At 33.8% G+C, this 18699-nt stretch overlaps 2 protein-coding genes across 3 annotated transcripts; both read right to left on the bottom strand.

Annotated features, from left to right (window-relative positions):
- Positions 1-833: 833 nt before the first annotated feature.
- LOC146901134 (aspartic proteinase 36-like) lies at positions 834-10606 on the bottom strand. Of its 2 annotated transcripts, none has more exons than XM_085734092.1 (12): positions 10242-10606; positions 10029-10149; positions 5650-6077; positions 5385-5541; positions 4700-4782; positions 4521-4617; positions 4335-4407; positions 3982-4188; positions 3676-3800; positions 3306-3407; positions 3140-3237; positions 834-2396 (listed from the first exon to the last, which is right to left on the bottom strand). In XM_085734092.1, the coding sequence occupies exons 1-12, from the start codon at positions 10475-10477 to the stop codon at positions 2366-2368; spliced, it is 1758 nt and encodes a 585-aa protein (XP_085590218.1). In that variant the 5' UTR covers positions 10478-10606; the 3' UTR covers positions 834-2365. The 2 variants fall into 2 exon arrangements, with proteins under 2 accessions (XP_085590218.1, XP_085590216.1); XM_085734090.1 differs by having other exon boundaries at positions 834-1338.
- Positions 10607-12378: 1772 nt separating this feature from the next.
- On the bottom strand, positions 12379-15860 carry LOC146901133 (FRIGIDA-like protein 3). Its single transcript, XM_085734093.1, has 4 exons — positions 15627-15860; positions 13439-14460; positions 13028-13203; positions 12379-12915 (listed from the first exon to the last, which is right to left on the bottom strand). Exons 2-4 carry the CDS (start codon positions 14454-14456, stop codon positions 12472-12474), a joined length of 1638 nt encoding a protein of 545 aa, XP_085590219.1. The 5' UTR covers positions 14457-14460; positions 15627-15860; the 3' UTR covers positions 12379-12471.
- Between the last annotated feature and the right edge of the window lie 2839 nt (positions 15861-18699).

The raw sequence follows: 18699 nt of genomic DNA, 5'->3' as shown, positions 1-18699 counted from the left end.
TGATATGATCCTCTTGCTTTTATGCAAAGGAATGTGTGTTTAATAAGGGTCAAAATCCTCTCTATTTATTATTGTGACATTGTTGTCGTTATTGATCATTTTGATTCTCATTTCACTTATTGGATTTTAACATTTGAATGATATTATGACATGATACAAGAAAATGAGAAGACGTTACTCCTTCAATTAGGAATCTCAGATGAGTGTATTTGAAATCAAATAACCAGTAATACAATCTTTTTAATCCAAATTGATTTTAAAATAACTTTGAGAGATGGTGTTAATATGAGAATTATAATTAGTACACTAGTATTCATTATTTTTAATGTTTTTAAAATAAAAGTTTAAGCAAACTCAAATATTACTCGACGCATTTTGAAAATGCATCTGAAAAGAGTAAACCTTTAGCGTTCCCAGAAAAACCATTTCAAACACGATTTTATTACAAACTATAAAATGTACACAGGACACTGACACAGATGTGGATGAGATAAATTGAAGCTACCAGTACTAGTGAATTATTATATCTCCTTGAATTATTATATCTCCTTGAAGGAGTTAACCATTTTAACATAGATAACTTCGAATATACTTCGGAAGATACAGTGTACTCGATCTCACAAACAGGAATGAATGTAACAATATCACCCAAGATTATGAAATGTCATTTATCTGGAAATTGCAAGTTATGTTCGATCTTTTCAATTGTTCAATTATTAGCACTTGCATAGCTGTGTGCTTAGCTTGTGGTTGTAACATGTGCGGAAAACTTCAATGATGAAGGTTGATTTCTTAGACCACATCCCCAGTGCAAAGAGAAGAAAGTATGAACATTTCTCAGTAAACAACAGGTTAAATGAAATGTAAAAATTACAATATAAGGTATTGTATTTCAATCTTATGATGCCACCTTTTGATTCACCTGTATATTACAATATTCACAAACAAAAATTCCTTAATGGTGATAGAATATCTAGATAATTCTTTTTGTATCTCTGTGAGGGTTCAATAATCACTGGATAATGATATTGTGGACACTGATTTCTTTCAAACAAAAACCTTGACCAGCTCAGTGACCATGGTTTGCATTAATTGCTCTTGATAGCAAGTGAACATGCTACTGGGGACTAATGAGGCATGACATTAAACAGCCGTAGCATAAACTTAGCTCATAATGGCTGGAGTTCTTGCTCAGGAACAGCCACATCAACAGGTTTATATGAATGTGCGCTTTGCCGTCTTTTTTTCCAAATAAAGAATCCAAATATTGATAATCCTAGAAGCAATGTAAGAAGAACAGCTAGGCCCACAATCATGTAATATCGCTGCCACCAATTCCTGAACCATTTCATAAAAACGTGTTAATATCTCAAGTGGTTGCAGACACCTTGAATTCAAAAAATGAGAAATGTTGGGATAGACACTGCTCAACATAGGCATTTGATTCAATAAACATGTGCAAACAATACATGTACAAGGTTGTGGAAGTCAGTTAAAAGACTTATCTTTAAATAATGCTTTTGTTCATGCCAACCTAATCGAATGCCTCTGTAAGAATTTATATTCAACAATACACCACATACACTTCTATCGCTCCAATGATGACATGGCAATAGAAAGGATGCAACATTCGCCCCAAAGTGTAAGGGTTGTAACCTGGAACTACCTATAGATAAACCCCATAGCCCAACTCATCCAATAAATAAAAGCTCGAAGACTTTGAAGTAGGAAACATTAAACAGAAGATTGTGAATCCATCCAAGATGAGTATGTGTAATTTCCCACTTATTGTCACGACTCAAAAGTTTCAAAGCTCATTTATCTTATTATAAATGTTTGCTTGATAATAATAGTATCATAACAAAATTATTTTTTAACAAGACTTGATGATGACTTTGAACTTTGAAAATTATTATGTTGGGGCTGCGGAAGAGGATTAGAGATGTTTGTGTTTGCATTGTTTTTTTCTGTTTTTTTTTTTTTATAATTTTGTCGTAATTTTGAAGTCTTATTTTTTTCTGGTCAAGTAGCATATTGGCTGGATTCACACACTTTAAGCGTGGAGAAGTGGGGAATCCGGGGATTGAACCCCGGCGCATGCATATTATTGTCCTAGCAGCTACCAACTGAGTTGTACTTATAGGATGTAATTTTGAAGTCTTAATGAGAAATGGTTATTCATTGTTTATGACATTACGATTAAGACAAATGATAGTGTCTATCAATCAAGTCCATGGTTTTCGACATAAAATCGTAGTCTTCGGTGTTTTATTCATTTCTGCTGTATTTGTTTTGTGCGGGTGTGTTAGTTGTTAAGTTTTTAAATTTGCTTCCACCATAGGCCGTTATGCCATCTGCCATATGTTTATGGCATGTTTTTGGCTCGCCACCATAATCTGCCATCCATCAATGAAAACACAGAGTACAGTCTAAGTAAGGAATAAACACAAAATAGACATACATAAAGGGCCTGTTTGGATAAACCGCTTATTTGCAACTTAAGGCAAAAGATAAAATAATGTTAAATTGTTTTGTATATGCTATAAGCTGTTTTTATAAGCTATATCGAAGAACTTACGAAAATAAGTTGAAAAAAACTTAGATAAATAAGCTGTTTTCATAAATTCTCTCTAACCGTCTCACAAAACTTATGCTAGTAGATAAGCTCAAATAAGTCAATTCAAACAGGCCCAAAATAGATGTAACCCACATGTAAGGGGCATATCCATCTATAAAGAGGTAAAAATCTTTACCATTTAATTTTGCATGACTCATCAAGATTAAGTTCCCCCTTGCTCCAATTACACCTCAGTCAACTTTTATATGAATACATATTAGAAGAACACTGATATATGCAAGCGATAAACATCAATCAACTTTTTAACATGAAAATGAACTTGAAATATGTCCAGCCTTATTCCACTGCCTTTTCCTTTTCACTTATTTATCTCTTATATACCACATTTGTATTCATTCGCTAAAAGAACATCTTCTATCTTTCAAAGAAATATATCTTTTAAATCCAAAACATAATTTTTTTATTTTCACTCATAATTGCATATGTGTATATACATGATGTATATCTAATGAAGGAATAAGTTTCCAAGTGTAAGACATTTCTCCATTAAAAAAAACTAACCTTTTTGATGGAGGCATAACATTCCAATCAATCAACTTATAACTTCCGAAGGCATCAGGAAGTTGCATGCGGTGTTCAGCAAGCCGGCCAATTATATTCTGTGCATAGAAATCACAGTCATATGGGAAGTCTCCAAACAAATGAAGATGCACAGTTGTCAACTTACCATTGCAGTTGACTTAGAAAAGTAATCAGCATATGGCCTCGGGGTTATGGCCCATCTAGAGAGAGAATCATTTCCAGAAGCTGTAAAATTCAGTAAGTGGATCTGTGGACATCAATGCAAAGTGTTATTACCAATTTATCATAAAGTAATCATAAAGCATGATGCACATATACAGGAAATGCATAGTTTATATGATAATTTTGAAAAAAAATTCATCATGACTTGAACTTTAAACTTAGGACTTCTACCACAATTTGAAACCCACCCTAACAACCCGTCCAGCTGCCTAAATACACGCATATAGTTAATCAAACTTGAAGTTGTAATTATACAATAAAATGTTTGTGCAGCATAGTAATTATTTTCTAACCTGGGAAGTATTAACATTTAACTCGTGAGCTATGAGTCCAGCCAATTCTTTAAGGCGAGGCTTCATATCATCGTAGCTGATATTAAATGAAACTGCTATTGTTATTTCTGCGATTTGGAATTCACCTGTGCATTAAATCGATTAAAGCATGTCAGTCAGCAATAAACATATACATTGAAAGAGACAGTTTCTGAGACAAATAAAAAGTATGATGAACTATGTTTCTGAGACATACAACCCCCGAGCCATGTTACGAGATGATGTCTCTAATACAACTCTAAATTAAAGACGAGAAGCTTATCATACCTGGAGGTACATTATGTTGTGACACAGATGGAGCAACTGAAGGATCCACTGATTTGGTTGAATTTGTTGCTTCTGTATTTGGAGGCATTGGTGGTGGGGCACTGGATATCTGCAGTCTCTCCCATAACTCAGCACAGTTGGTTTTCCAAAAACCAATTTTTGTTTGCTCGCGATCATACAAAACAAGAGTGTTTCGGACGACGATACCTGGGCAAAAAAATGACATCGGAATAAGTATTGCAGAAACCTATCTCATAGAAGCTAGCTACATAACACAAAATTAGGGTGGAATAATATTTCACATCAAGGCAAAACATGAAATGGCATAAAGTTACCAAAAGGAATGAAGTTACCTCCTAAAAGAGCAGTTGGATCCTTTCCATTTTGAAAAATTCCCAGACAATATGCACCTCTTACTTTTGAATGCTTCACGAAAAATTTCCCCACGAAAAGTAGGGATAATGAAATCAGTAAATTTATTCAATGATTACACCAGTCTCTAAACACGGTTAAACATGCAAATGATCCTATATAATTACCCGGAACATGTAATTTTCTGGTGACAGTGAGTACTTGTGACCATTTCCAAATACCATGTCAACTACCGGAAAGGTTTTAGAGAGTTGTGACACATCACTGAAATACGGGTAAACACAAACTGTTAGTTAAGCAACAATGATAGAGTGACGCGAACTCATAATTTTATAGACATACATACATTCCAGCACCAGAAAAACATAAATCATTATAATTTGGATCTGGACCGCTGATTTGATTGAAAGATTGAAGTTCCTTCACAATCTGCAAACGGATAAAAAATTAGAGTTATCAGGTCAATACAAAGGCTATGAACAGCCTCAGCATCAATCTTAACAGAGAAACAAAGGCTAAAAAACAAACAAAAAGGCTGGCACTTAGCAGCAAATCCACATAAAGTATTAGAGAAACCATCAAAAAAACTTAACAAGATATATATCCAGTCTTATATGCAATGATTTTAATAGTATGAGGAAAAACTATATGAATCCTCAAAATACAAGTGAATCAGATAAATCTGCAACAAATTCCTAAGAAATATCATCTGGAAAATAATTAAATATGTTTAAACCCTTCAATTGCACTTATGCCTTGGCAAGGCCGCAATGTGTTCAACAGCAATACCGTAAAATGATTCACCAACTATAGCATGTAGAAGTGGCTCCTCACAAGTTTCACTTTTTCATAGAGATGCTTATTTAGTTGTATATTGAGTATTGACTCATTGTCAATTTATTCTAGCTCCAAGCATGATAACACGAGACTCACAAATTAGAAAATAATTTGAAGGTGCCAACAAAATGGCAGGTGAGATTGAAAAACGAAAATCCAAAAGCTTCAATAAGAGTATTTAAGAAATAACTTACAGCTTCTTTAAATGCAAGAAATGCTTCTTCCGGTAGGTATGCATAAGTTGTACCACTATCCAAGACCGTTCCATGTTTTCCATCAAAAACACTTGGGTTTAGAGGCAGCCGCTTCCCCGCAACATGTATCTCCTTCAAATCAATATTGTAATAGGGACTGTCGCCACCCCGAAACTAGAGTAAATGTGTGAGATTAATAAAATGCATTTGTTGTGAAAATGCATTACATCTCAAATTCACGAAATAAGAACTTTGAAATACACACCTGCGCACAGGATCCGATTGTGCAAAGACCATGTCTGACGGGGGAGATATGCCACCAAGAACCATTGCACCCCCACCAACATCCATTCCACCATAGCATAGTGAGAATGAATCACTAACTACATTTTTGTCAACCAGCTGATCCATGATACTAAGATCTCCTCGGCCCAAACCCATAATGCCATCAGCATGCTGACTGTAAAGATCACCAGTCTCAACATTTTCACAACCAAAAACAGCACGCTGTGGAGCAAGCTCGCTCTGATTTCCAAAGGATATGACATCCTCTCCAAGGACACCACTGCTAGTACTCATTTCAGCATACTGTCTCTCATACACACATTGCATCCTGTCATTGTCACAGTTGCAATCCAATGTGCATTTGACAGGTTGATAGGTGCTTGACAAGTCTGGCTGAAACTTCGGATCCTGTTTAAGTAAAACAGAAACAAATCCAAGATAAATAGGACAATTAACAAATGACACATCCATCGGTACAAGTTTTAAATAAAACCATTCTTTTGCATCTCTTCCACCATGAAATTGATGGTATTGAGAAACACAACACAAGGGAAACATAAGTATTCTACTGCATGAATAAGAGCATAAATCAAATGGGTTAGAGTAATTTTTTCAAAGCATTTAACTTAGCATATTATGTTCAATTATATAAGCTTTTTTAAAGACTTCAATAGTCTATTTATGAAAATAAAACACATTCATTTGATCAGAAATTCTATTTGAAAGTCTTTATTGTAGTGCGGCCTTAAACAAAGTCAATGGACCCAGGATTTCAAGGTCTTGAATAGGCAAATAAAATTACTGTATATTTAATAAATTTGATGAATACATAAATTAATAATTAAGTCCAATTATAACTTTACTTACCATGCACTCACCTGATACACTTTTGTGTGTGTGGGTGTGAAGTGTTACATGGGAGAGTATGCTCTCGTGACTCGAGAGAAATAAATTGTGACGACTTGACCATACAGTACAATATAATCAATCAAGATCATATTTAATTAAATTTATATAATATAAATCAACCTGTTGTGACGACTTTATTTAATTGTGACGATTTTCTCCTCTTATCATATATGCCCTGTCTCTCTCTCTCTCTCTCTCTCTCTCTCTCTCTCTCTATATATATATATATATATATATATATATATATATATATATATATAGGGGATGTTTCAAATGAGAGGTGTGGTTATTGTGAGAGGGTGAGAGCATTGAATAATAGCCGTCAGATTTAAGCCAACACTTCAGATGGTGTTTTATTAATATGCACTCATTTCCTTTTCATTTATCTTCACGCGTGCTTCCTTCATCTCTTTCAAGTTGCTCTATCCATGTTCTAGACCTTAAAGCATCATTTTTATTTTTTCTTTCAATCAGCCAACAATTATTTTCTTCAACAACAAAACAAGATTTAATTGTTCTTGAGAAAAAAACAAAAGCAACTTAATCAATCAACTTAAGATAATCTACAGCAACAAAAAAAGATCTTATTTAATATTAAGAAAATAGAGGATCCAATTGTAGTGTTTCTGGAATCAATCAACTTTCGGAAATCTAATCTTTTCTAAATTTTTCATGTATTTCGTTTGTGCTGCATATGTTCAATGTTCCCATCATCAATTTAAAGAACACATAATTTCATAGTTTCTTCATTGAATTTCATAATTTATCCCAAATTCAATTTTTTTTAGCAGTAGTGAATTGAAAAGTGATGGACTTTTAGAAATAAAAAAAAAAGAAAGAAGAAGAAGAAAAGTAGTAGCGTTGATGCTGGGAAAATGGCTTTGGGCTGGAATCGGAGAAGGCAATTTGGAAAGAGGAAAAACATAACTCAGAGGGAGAAGAAAGGAAGATGGGTGATGCGCCTACCGAGAAGACAAATGAAAGAATTGTGGGTACCTATGATAAGGATAAATTTAATCTTGACCATTGATATTCATCCAAGGGTTATAATTAAACCCTCTCATCCTCTCATTATAACACTCCTCTCATTTGATACACCCTCTATATATATATATATATATATATATATATATATATATATATATATATATATATATATATATATATATATATATGGGTTTTGCTAGAGGACACCTTTTATGAAAGTGTCTTTTAGCAAAGTTATAACTAAAAAGTGGAAATCACACCTTGAGGTGTGGGTTGCTAAAAGACACCTTAATGGGTGGCTTCTAGCAAAACCCATTTTATAATATATATATATATGGGGTTTGCTACAATAGACCCACTTCATTTTATGAAGGTCTATTTTAGCAACCTGCACCTTGTCACTTGGACACAAAGACCCTTGGTTTTGTTTTTTGGGCAAATTAAATATAAAGGGCACAAATGTAATTTTTGTTTAACTTTTAATTTTCTTTTATTTTTCTTCCCGAGAACTCTAAAGGTCATTCTCTTTCTTCATTCTCTTCTCTGTTGTGTTGTTTGCCCACCACCTTCCATGCTCTCTGCAACACATGACTGTCAAGTTCCAATTCAATTGAATCCAATTCCAATAAAACCAAAACTCGCTTCCATTCAAGTTTTGGCCTGTTAGAGGTGGTGGAGGAGCAAGTTTTGGTCATATTTTGTTGTTGACTAATTCCTCCTTCAGAACAACATAAATAAGTGACGACGGCTGTCATATGAGATGTACTTGATGACAATGTACTATTAGTGATGCTTATAGAAGCAATTAGTTAGTACAACCATAGAAAACTTTCCAATGTCAACATAAATGAATTAATAAATAAAACCACGGTTAAGAGATGAATAAGAGCTTTCATTTTTCTTTTATATATGATACAATCCAACCATATTCAGCATCTATGACAATCTATGGTTTTACCGATGAATTCAAAAACAGAGGAGAAGAAAGTCGAATATTTGAGGTGTGACGACGGCGACCCATGAAGAATTGAAGGCAAACACGTTTCAGATCAGAGGTTGAACTAAAACATTTCACGGCGGCGCCGGCTCTGGTAACGAAACTTAGTGAAAGTGGTGAGAGAAGAGGTATAATGACGGGAAGGAAGAAAGAGAATGAAGTGGGACATAGAGTTTCTTGCAGAAAAGAAAAAAAATGTAACCTTTAGATGAAAATTACATTTGCATCCTTCAACTTTAATTTGGCCAAAACACAAAACCAAGGGTATTTGTGTCCAAGTAAAAAGGTGTTGGTTGCTAAAATAGACCTTCATAAAAATGAGTGGGTCTATTGTAGCAAACCCCTATATATATATATAATGTTGTATTTGATTAACATAGTAAAAGCAAGAGAAGCTACAACATAGATTACCGACATACTTCCTTCCTGCCCTATCTACTACATTGAGGGTGTGCTTGCTAAAAGTAAAAATAGTAAAGTAGAAATAAGAGGGGGTATACTACTATTATTAGCTTAAATTACACTTCCTTGAGAAATGCTTAAATTAAAATTCTCTCCTTTCTAATTTTCAAAATTACACACCCTTTTCCAGAGAAAAATGTGCTGCATTTTCGTATGTGTGTGTGTGTGTTAACTGCTTAGCAGTAGTGAAAAGCTAGAAACGAGTCTCATAATGGCATATTTCTTCTTTGTATAACTTTCTATATCACTTGCACTATTTAAATGTCATATATTATTGATTGTAGAAATTTAGAAGTTAAAATGGATTTTTAAACATTTCTACTATCAGATTTGGAATTTCACCATCAAATATTAACTTCAATCACATTAAAGTAAAGTGGTGTATTGAGTATAAAAATCACCTTCAGTCTAATTTTTCGGAAAAGAAATGCGGATTTAAGCATTTATTAGACAATTATTAGGGTAAAAGAGCAAAACATATCCATATTATTTTTATTATTACATCCAACTCTTAAAACAAGTCCAAATATACTATCAATCTTCACTCCTCCATTTTACACCATTAAATTTTTACTCCTACCAAGCACACTCTGATAGCACAGCATCAATACTTATAACTTGCAAGTTCCTAAACAACATACCAAACTATCTTATAACACCTTAGTGCATAGTTCCTAGCTATGCACGTACTTTCATAGAGCAACACTATATAGTGAAACAATTCAATCACGAACATCGCGAATCTTAACCTATCTATTTACTGTTAGAGTGCAAACTATCACTTCCGTAATTAACGGAATACACATAAGCATTGGTGTTAAAAGCAACCAACCAATCAAAGTGTAAACATTTCCCATTTTCATAACCAAAATTCATCACATCAACAAAATAACAAAAATTTCTTCACACAAACTAATTATCATCTTCCATTTGCAAATACACAGAGTCAAACTATGCACACATGAATCCAATAGAAAAGGCGAAAAAACGCAACGAATCATTACCTGATGCCTACCACACTGTTCACAAGTAGAGCAAGGAACATACGTAACAGTACTCCCCGTATCAACAATAAGAGCAAACATTTGCGGAGGAGTACCGATCCAAAGCCTTGTTGTATAATATCTACACAATTCAACAATTTCAATAAACAATTCGATTAATCTCAAATCTAAGAACTCGATTAAGAAAATGCGATCCACGGAAAGAAGGTTTACCCGTTAAGAAGAAGATCATCGTGGAGTCTCATACGAGCGTTAGGATGACGCTTCGATTCGGATCCGTGAAGCTGGCGACGAGGATCGAGTGCTGACGTGGATGAATTAGGAGTGGTTAGGTATAGAGGAAGAATCATAGCGTGGTGGCGGTTACGGAGGAATGCGGTGTCGCCGGCGATGGTGTGGGTAATGTGGAGGATTAAGATTAGGATGAGGTGAGTTAGTGGCCGTGCCATGAGGTGGTGACTCGGGCTGGTGGAACGATTTTGGATCCGAGTTGATATCGTTGAAAATGGATCGAAATGAGACAGAGAGAGAATGGTGGTAGTGTGTTTCTCTCTGTTGAAAGGAGGGAAGTCCGAGTCAGCGTCTTCCTCAAGGGACCAAAAATATATTGGTTTTCATTACTTTTTTAAATAGATTTTTGCTTTTTTCGTTCATTTTATAGTAATATAATTCTTTTTGTTTGCTTTATATTTAGTTTAGGATAAAAGTTAGGTGAGGTGTAATGTTATACTAGTTTATTTCACAAATTTTTTGTCAACTACGGATATATTCTACGCAAATGAACAACAATTTTTTTTAGAAGATCTTACTCGAAAGTATTATATTTAAGTGGGGATACTAAGAAGAGTGTCTAAAGAATTTTACCTAAATTTTTTCATTGATTTTAAGGACTTAATGATTATACTATCTTTTTAATTCTTTGGTTTTCGATATGACAACTATGTTGCATGTTCAACTTTTTTTATTAGAATAAAATTTCTAGGATCGGGCAGTCTTAAAGTTGTCCTTTATTTTTTGTTGTTGATTAAGTTGAGTAGATAGATACCTAAAGTTGCTCAAATTAAATCAAGTGATTGTGTTAGTACTTAATAAATTTTTCTTAAGGAATTATTAAAAAAAAAAAACCTAGATTGTAAAACAATTTTTTATCGTACTTTACTTCATGATCAAATTTTGAAATACTAGAACCTCCTTCCTTTCGAAATTAAAGTGTAAAAAAATTCTCCTTCCTTTAGGAATTAGAGGGTTAAAAAAATTGTTCAAATGCGGGGTTTTAAAATAGCTTATGTATATGTTTGGTTCTAAATTATTAAACGTGAGTTTCCAAGGGTCAATTATAGTTCCCAATCTTGAAAGGAAGAAGCTCCAAATTGGATGGAGCATCTAGTTTTTGCGCCTACGAGCTATGAAAGCAAAACGAAACATAGCAATACGTCTTGTCTTATCTAGGGACGTGATAATCGGGTAAACTATCGTGAAAACAAATATTTTGCTTATAGGTAACATTTGTCTCAATTGTGTGCTAAGAAATGCATACAACATAATGTCCACTTTTGTATAATATTTTGCAAATAAGTAATAATTTTATTTTTGCTTGTGAACCTCCTTTTTATACAGGTTGTACCTTGACATTGAATACTGATTTAGTACCTACTACCTGGAGTGTGTATTCTGCATTATCCGATGCATAATCTCAATCAATTACGGATTATTGATCAAATTTTCACTGAAGTGGTTTGTGCATGTTTCATTGAGATTGCATGCTTGATCTTTGGTCTCTATACAAGACCCTCTCGTGCAATCTTATTTTATACAGAAATGCTAATCCCTTCAAGAACTCATCGTGGGTAGACTTTTCAACCACCTGTCTCATCTATCTTTTCATTAAATTCTCATTTCTCGCACAAACATTTATCTAGCTCATGGGTGGTGTCTTGGGTTCTATCGAGTCAGAGCCGTTTGTTCACCAATGAGGTATAACCTCGTCTGAGGCTCAAATCCCTTCTTAATTTCTATCATGATTTGATTTATGTTCTTTCTACGATGCTGGGCCTCATTATATGGGATAACTAGTAAACCAACACATTACAACAATACAAGTAAAATGAAAACCTTCCTTTTTTACTCAAACATATATCCTAGATATATAATAATTTAAACTTCATCGATTATTCTAACCATCGATGTTGCATCCACAGACTCGACCTACAATTGGTTTCCAACTCCATTGTATTAGCCAAACGAGTTTTGTCACCAAATGTTTAACATACACTTCATTTAACCAGCGACCATTGGATATAAATGTAAGAGTACACCTGCCTTCTGGTATCATAGTAAACTCAAACAAAACAAAACAAAAGGGAATATTTAAAAAAAAGTAGGATAGAACTAATGGTTGATCTCTAGCATGTCTCAAGTCATTTCAGCAATGCTTGGATGTTAATCACATGTAATGATGGGGTGTGGATTGCAAACTACTACCTATATAACGACCATAGTTAGAAGGAGTTGCACTAGCTGGCTGAGTGTACATAGACTGGCCAGGAACTTGATAATCATGTGCAACTGCAGCATAATGGGGATACCTGTCAGCAGTTCCTGCATATGCTGTCCTAGCAGGCGGAACCTGCCTACCAGTAACGACAGCTGAAGCAGCACCACGACCAGATGAACGGAGTGGAAAATGCCTCTCGTTAGGCCTTGGCCTCTTTGATGGTTGAGGACGTTTAAAAAAATCTCCACCTCTCCTTTTTTCTGTCTTTGCTTTCTCTAGTTGATGAACCCTTTTATGGAGTGTATCAAGTGGGTACTCGGATTCGAACTCATATTCTTCAATGCACTTGATTACAATTCTCAGTGCAGCAAGCTCTTGTGCATTGGCATCAATCTACAACAGTAATTAATTATTATTTTTGTTGCCCAACAACAATAATTAAATGAGAATGTACATATATAAGATAGTCAATCAGTTTGAATTTCACTCAAGCAACAAAGCATACCTTTGCAGTAGCAATATCACGGACATTATCAGCCTTTACTTGTGAATTTCTCCTTTGGTTTTTGAGGTATGTCCTCAGGAGGGGAACAGGGGGAAAGCTTTCTTGAAGCTTGAAGAGTTGAACAAAGTGTACAGCTGCAATGTGTTTCCCATTGTTGATTAAAGCTTCGATAAGAGCTGCATAAATAGTGAAAATTAGAATAATCAATATCTGAAAATTGTGTCACCACCTAACAATATAATACCACAACAAAAGCAGAAAAGTATATGTCACGCGTGGCTATGCTTCGTCAGATAATCTAGCTATACTGCCCCAAAAGAAGACTGCTCATCTAGTATAGGGGAGATATTTGACAGGACAATCCTTCACTGCAGACTTCACAGGTCAGTAGTTTATTAAAAGAACACCAACCTGGCACTTTGTGAGTTAAGCCAATAGAGCGGCAGAGCTCAGGTGCCGACCTATTCTGAGCAACTGCAGGTACAAGCTTGCAGAGTTCTTCCTCATCAAACTCTGAAGCAATCCTATAAGTAGAAAGAAGCTGCAAGAATGCCTCTGCTTCCAATGAATTTCCATTGGCAGCATCAATGCCTGCACTAGCTAACTTGAGCCTCCACTCATTGGCAATTGCCTTGGCTTGCTGCTTGGTTTCAGGGTTCAAAAGGTGATCTGCACCTGGGTCAGCCCTTGCCAATAAGCTGGCCATGGCTTCCAAAATTAGAATACAGGATTTGCGCTTGCCCTGAAGGGCAGCACCCACGTTATCATTTTGTTGGCTAGTTTCATTGTCGGGATAAAACCCCAATAGTAAATCAAGCACCAGTCGTGCTGGATCTGTTGCACTTTCTAATGCAACAGAAACTTCTTCACGAAATTCAGACACTTTTTTCTTATGTGCCACAACATAATCCAGAAGGCCTGTTGCATCCATTTTCTCACAATAAACTTTCAAGTCTAGATGTGGCCTAACCTCAGTAGCCACACCTTCAGACTTTTCACCTGACTTATTAGGAGAGTCTTCAGGGGAGATGCTTACCTGATTATCTTTGTCCTCCCCATCATACACAAAATCAAAAGTTGTAGTCACGTCATTTGGACGAGCCTCTATAATGGAAGCTACAGCGGCGTCTTTAAGATCCTGCAAACGATCTAATAGATCTTGTTCTTTTGAAGTAACCGCCGCCTTTCTCTGTGTAAGTAATGTATTCATTTCTAATTGTTTCTCTTCATACTCCCTCTCCTTAGCCTGCAGCTCTTCATTTTTCTTGTTCAATGCCATCTCAAGGTCAGAGAAATGTTGCTTAATCTCATCCCATTGAACCTTATCATCAGAAGCGCCCTTCTGAGCTTCCAATTCAAGAAACGCCTGAGCAAGCTGCTCAATCATAGACTCTTTGTTATTTTCATTGCTTTGCTCCACGTCACCCATATTCCTGCAGCTTAGCCAACAGCCTTTAAGAACAATTCAATTTAATTGTGATAAACTATTACAAAGGTTAATAACATGAGAATAAACAATAAGAAAGTAATTTCATCTACACTCCTTCATCACAGAAAATCCCTTTTATCTGTATTTCTTTCTCATAAATTAGTATAATACTTAAGCGTATCCCCTACAACATCCCTCTTTGTACCTTCATCAATCACTTTATCTAAAATCCTTATCAAAGCTTACATATCAAAACACTGAAAAAACTAATAGGTTACTAAACAATCTGGCAGCATTTTCCTACATATAAATTCAATCTTCAGCTAGTTAATGGAACATGGAAAGCTTCAGATGGCTTAGAAATATATTGTCATTGTCAATCACAGCGCTTTAGCACATAATCGCAGCCCTAAATTCTCTGGCGCAGTTCCTTTTGCAGGGGCGTCTATCGTTGCTGCAAATAGCGCTGGAATCACATTCTCATGCGCTAAAAGATAGGGGCCAGAAAACTCGAAAAATAAAATAAATGAAAACCTAGAATTTCTCACTGTTTTCTGCCAGCCTTTCTTCCTACAACTACTAATTCTGCCTACATTTTCCGGCAAGTGTGTGCTTTTTACGGCCACTTGCGTTCAATGCAACTTGGCAGGAGCTGCATTCTTTTTTGGCAGAGCTGCTGAGTTTTGTTGTTTTAGGGTTTTAATTGTTAAAATGTGTTTATTAAGGGTATCTCAATCTCCTCCCGCATCAACCATTCATAAAGATAATATATCATGTATCATGATTTAAATATCAACAAGACGAGACAACAACATTTTCTTACATAAAAATTTTCAGCTGATTAATAGAATAGGGCAAGCTTCAAGGTTTAGAAGTAATAATTATGATTAATTTTCAAGGGTTTTTAATGTTGAACCAAAATAATAAAATTGCAGCATAAAGAAAACAAAACACCGCAACATTATGGTTGTAGCAAAATTCTTTTGCAGTTTTGTTACAGTCAAAAACAAAAATTACAAAACAAAACACCGAAACCCTACCATTTCAACAGAGCTTTGAAATCCACTACGTATTAGGTGAATAAAAACAATAAACCTAATTGCCGTAAAAACGAAAAACCTAAACATTGAGTTAAAAATGTAAAAGAAACATGCGTGAAAAGAAAAATACCTCAGTTATGATGCAAGAAAATCGTTGCTACGCAAAACGAGAAGGTAGTTGAGTCTTGTTTTAGCCCCAATTTGAAATTTTGGATGCGGTTGCGACGATTGAAAATCTTGCTCTGGGAGGTGTATGTTTGGGGAAGAAAGTACAGTGGCGAAACAATATGTTGAAGAAAGGTACAAAACCTGGATATGCTCTTCGAACTTCCAAGAGAGGGGGGTAAGGGTTCTTTTGTAGATTGGTAAAAAATATGCAAAAAAATCTATATAAATTATTTTTGATAGAAAGAATAAAAATAGTTATTGAAAAAATAATAGCAATTACTTATTTTTTTTTATGAAAATAAGTTGGTAATTATTAATTAGTTGTTAGATTAATTTTCACTTCGTCCTCGTGAGCTTAACTCAGTTGGTATAGACAATGCATAAAATATGCAAGGCCCGCGGTTCAAACCCCTGCCACCACAAAAAAAAAAGATTAATTGTACAAAAATTTACATTGTCCTCGCAAAACCCTGGACAAAAATTTACATTGTCCTCGCAAAACCCCGGCCACCACAAAAAAGAAAAACCCCGGCCACCACAAAAAAAAAGATTAATTTTCACTTCCCTAAAAGAAAGATTAATTTTCATACTGGATTGTACAAAAATTTAAATTGTCCTCGCAATTAATAATACTTCTCCGTTCACATTTATTCACTTCCCTAAAAAAAAAAGATTAATTTTCATACTGGATTGTACAATTTCCTCGCAATTAATAATACTTCTCCGTTCACATTTATAAGCAAAATATAACTTTTTAAGTTCATTGAATAAATCTCTTCCTAATCTTTTTTTCTTCTTATAAATGTCACTGGAGGGAGTATGTGTGAACTTATTCGGGTTAGTCATGATAATGCTTGGAACCTTAGATTGTGCTCCTCCTATATCTTAGGTTCGATTCTCCCGATGTTAATTTGGGTGAAATAATTTATCTTCTTTAAAAATGCTAATAATATGTGTGGTTTTAAACACTTTACATTGATAATATAAACACTTTATATAAACTATTTTAATTGTGTCAATACGTATAAATTACGAACAACGATTTTTATGAAATTTTGTTTTGATTAAATTATAGGTTTAATATATTTCGCTTCCGCCCTCTCAAACAAATATATTGCACTTCCATATTATAACAAACTATACTTATCATTTTCAAAAAAAATTGACACTTATCTTTTTTAATGACACTAACAATGTAACAAATATAATATATTTTTTTAGGGGAAATAGCCCGTTTGTTATAGCTTTTTTAAGAAAAAAATCACTTTTTTTAAACAAATAATCACTTTTAAGAGTTTTGCATCCGTTTGTTACAGATTTTTAAAAAAATCAGAATCTAAAAATAATATAAAAACAGCTTCAAATGAGAAGCTGTTAGGAGCAGCTTAAAATAAAATAGATTTTTTTTAGAGGAGAGAGAAAATATAATTTAAAAGATTGAACTAATTTTGTAACAAAAAAATCCCTTTTATATAGTTGTATCCAAACAAACTAGATTATTTGTTTAAAAAAAGTGATTTTTATTACAGTAAACAAATGCAAAATAGATTCTGATTTTTCATATAATCTCTAAAATATAATCTCTAAATTATTTTATATCAAAATCACTTTTATTTTAATCCGTAACAAACGGGTATAAATTTTTATCATTTAGAATTACACCAAAAATATAACATTCTTATAGACAATTTTGTTTAAATGTATAATTAGAAGAAAAAAAAATCAGCCTAGAACCATGTACTTTCTTTATAATATAGTATAGATTATTAGCTAAAAAATAATGCATATAAAAATTAAATCCTATTAATTATTTAAAATAAATATTTTTATTTAACCAAAAAATAGACACCTTTACTAACAAATAAATTTTTTACATTTAAACTATTTTTAAAAATATTGATTGAAAATAGATAGTCATGTAGAGGATAAGGATGATTTTCATACAATGAACAAATATTTTACTTCCAGTTAAGTAAATGATTTATAATTATCTATAATTTCATTTTTAGACACTACAAAAAGTGTGTTTTTTTTTTGACAATACAAAAAGTGTGTTTTTATTATAGGGATGAAAAAGAAATTCAGAATATTTATAGCGACCATTTACTTGATTAACACATAAAAAAAATTAAGTACTGTATTGCCATTTGACACAAGTAAAATTTTAAATGTTGTTTTTTCAACAAAAAACAAATAATTGTTTGTTTTTTTTTGACATAACTACATCAAGAAGATTGTCATATTTTTTTCATGATGGGTATAACTTTAAAATAGGAGTTGATTTTTTTTTTTCTTTTCATTTTACTATCCTAATTCAAGGACGTTTATGTTGACAACATTATTAACTTGTATATTCTTAGAACTCCCCTCAATCCAAACTTGGATGCTTTCCTCAACTTTTCCTATGTTCATCTTGATGATAGTGTGACTGATACTTTTACTTGGCAAGCAAAGATTAATGGTTTATAGTGTGACTGATACTTTTACTTGGCAAGCAAAGATCAATGGTTTTGATATAGCTAAGCCTGGATATAGCTGAATTTTGTCTCATTAGTTCCTTAAGTCCCCTGCATATTCTTGGTGCTGGAATTGGAAGCAAAGACTCATGAGAAAGTTAAGTTTCTTATTAGGTTGGTTTTTCACAATGCAGCCCTTACTTATGATGTCATGCATCATCGACGTATGTTGTAATCTAATACTTGTACCATATGCATGAATGACAATGAGTCTTCCTTACAATGAATTAGAGATTGCCCTCTTTCTCATCAAATATGACAACGAGTCTTCCTTTTTTTTTTCTTTTCTTTCAATCACACTAATAGTTTTAATTTCCTAAAGTCAAATGTCATTAGAGATTCTAGCTCCATTTTCCTTGCTGGAATTTGTTGGACCTGGAGAGCTAGAAATTCTATTTGTATCGCTAAAGAATCTTGTCTAATATTTAAACTTACTTTGGTTCTTCATTCTCTCAACTCTTTAATTAGATGTTGTTACCCACCTAATACTTTTCAGAGTGCTTAAAATGGTGACTTGGC

Source organism: Medicago sativa, chromosome 8 (genome assembly GCF_051527215.1).
Source record: "Medicago sativa cultivar Bolivia chromosome 8, Bolivia_mono, whole genome shotgun sequence".
In the NCBI taxonomy this organism is placed as follows: Eukaryota; Viridiplantae; Streptophyta; class Magnoliopsida; order Fabales; family Fabaceae; genus Medicago; species Medicago sativa.
This window is presented reverse-complemented; position numbering and strand designations above follow the sequence as displayed.

Excerpts from the sequence above, each read along its gene's own strand:
- LOC146901134 (XM_085734090.1), bottom strand. The coding sequence starts at position 10,477 with ATGGCACGGCCACTAACTCACCTCATCCTAATCTTAATCCTCCACATT. Across the intron at positions 3,408-3,675 it reads TAAATGTTAATACTTCCCAG|ATCCACTTACTGAATTTTAC; the intron begins GTTAGAAAATAA and ends TGATGTCCACAG. Across the intron at positions 1,339-3,139 it reads GTTATGCCTCCATCAAAAAG|GAATTGGTGGCAGCGATATT; the intron begins GTTAGTTTTTTT and ends GAAATGGTTCAG.
- LOC146901133 (XM_085734093.1), bottom strand. The coding sequence starts at position 14,456 with ATGGGTGACGTGGAGCAAAGCAATGAAAATAACAAAGAGTCTATGATT. Across the intron at positions 13,204-13,438 it reads CTTAACTCACAAAGTGCCAG|CTCTTATCGAAGCTTTAATC; the intron begins GTTGGTGTTCTT and ends CTATTTATGCAG. Across the intron at positions 12,916-13,027 it reads GTGATATTGCTACTGCAAAG|ATTGATGCCAATGCACAAGA; the intron begins GTATGCTTTGTT and ends TTACTGTTGTAG.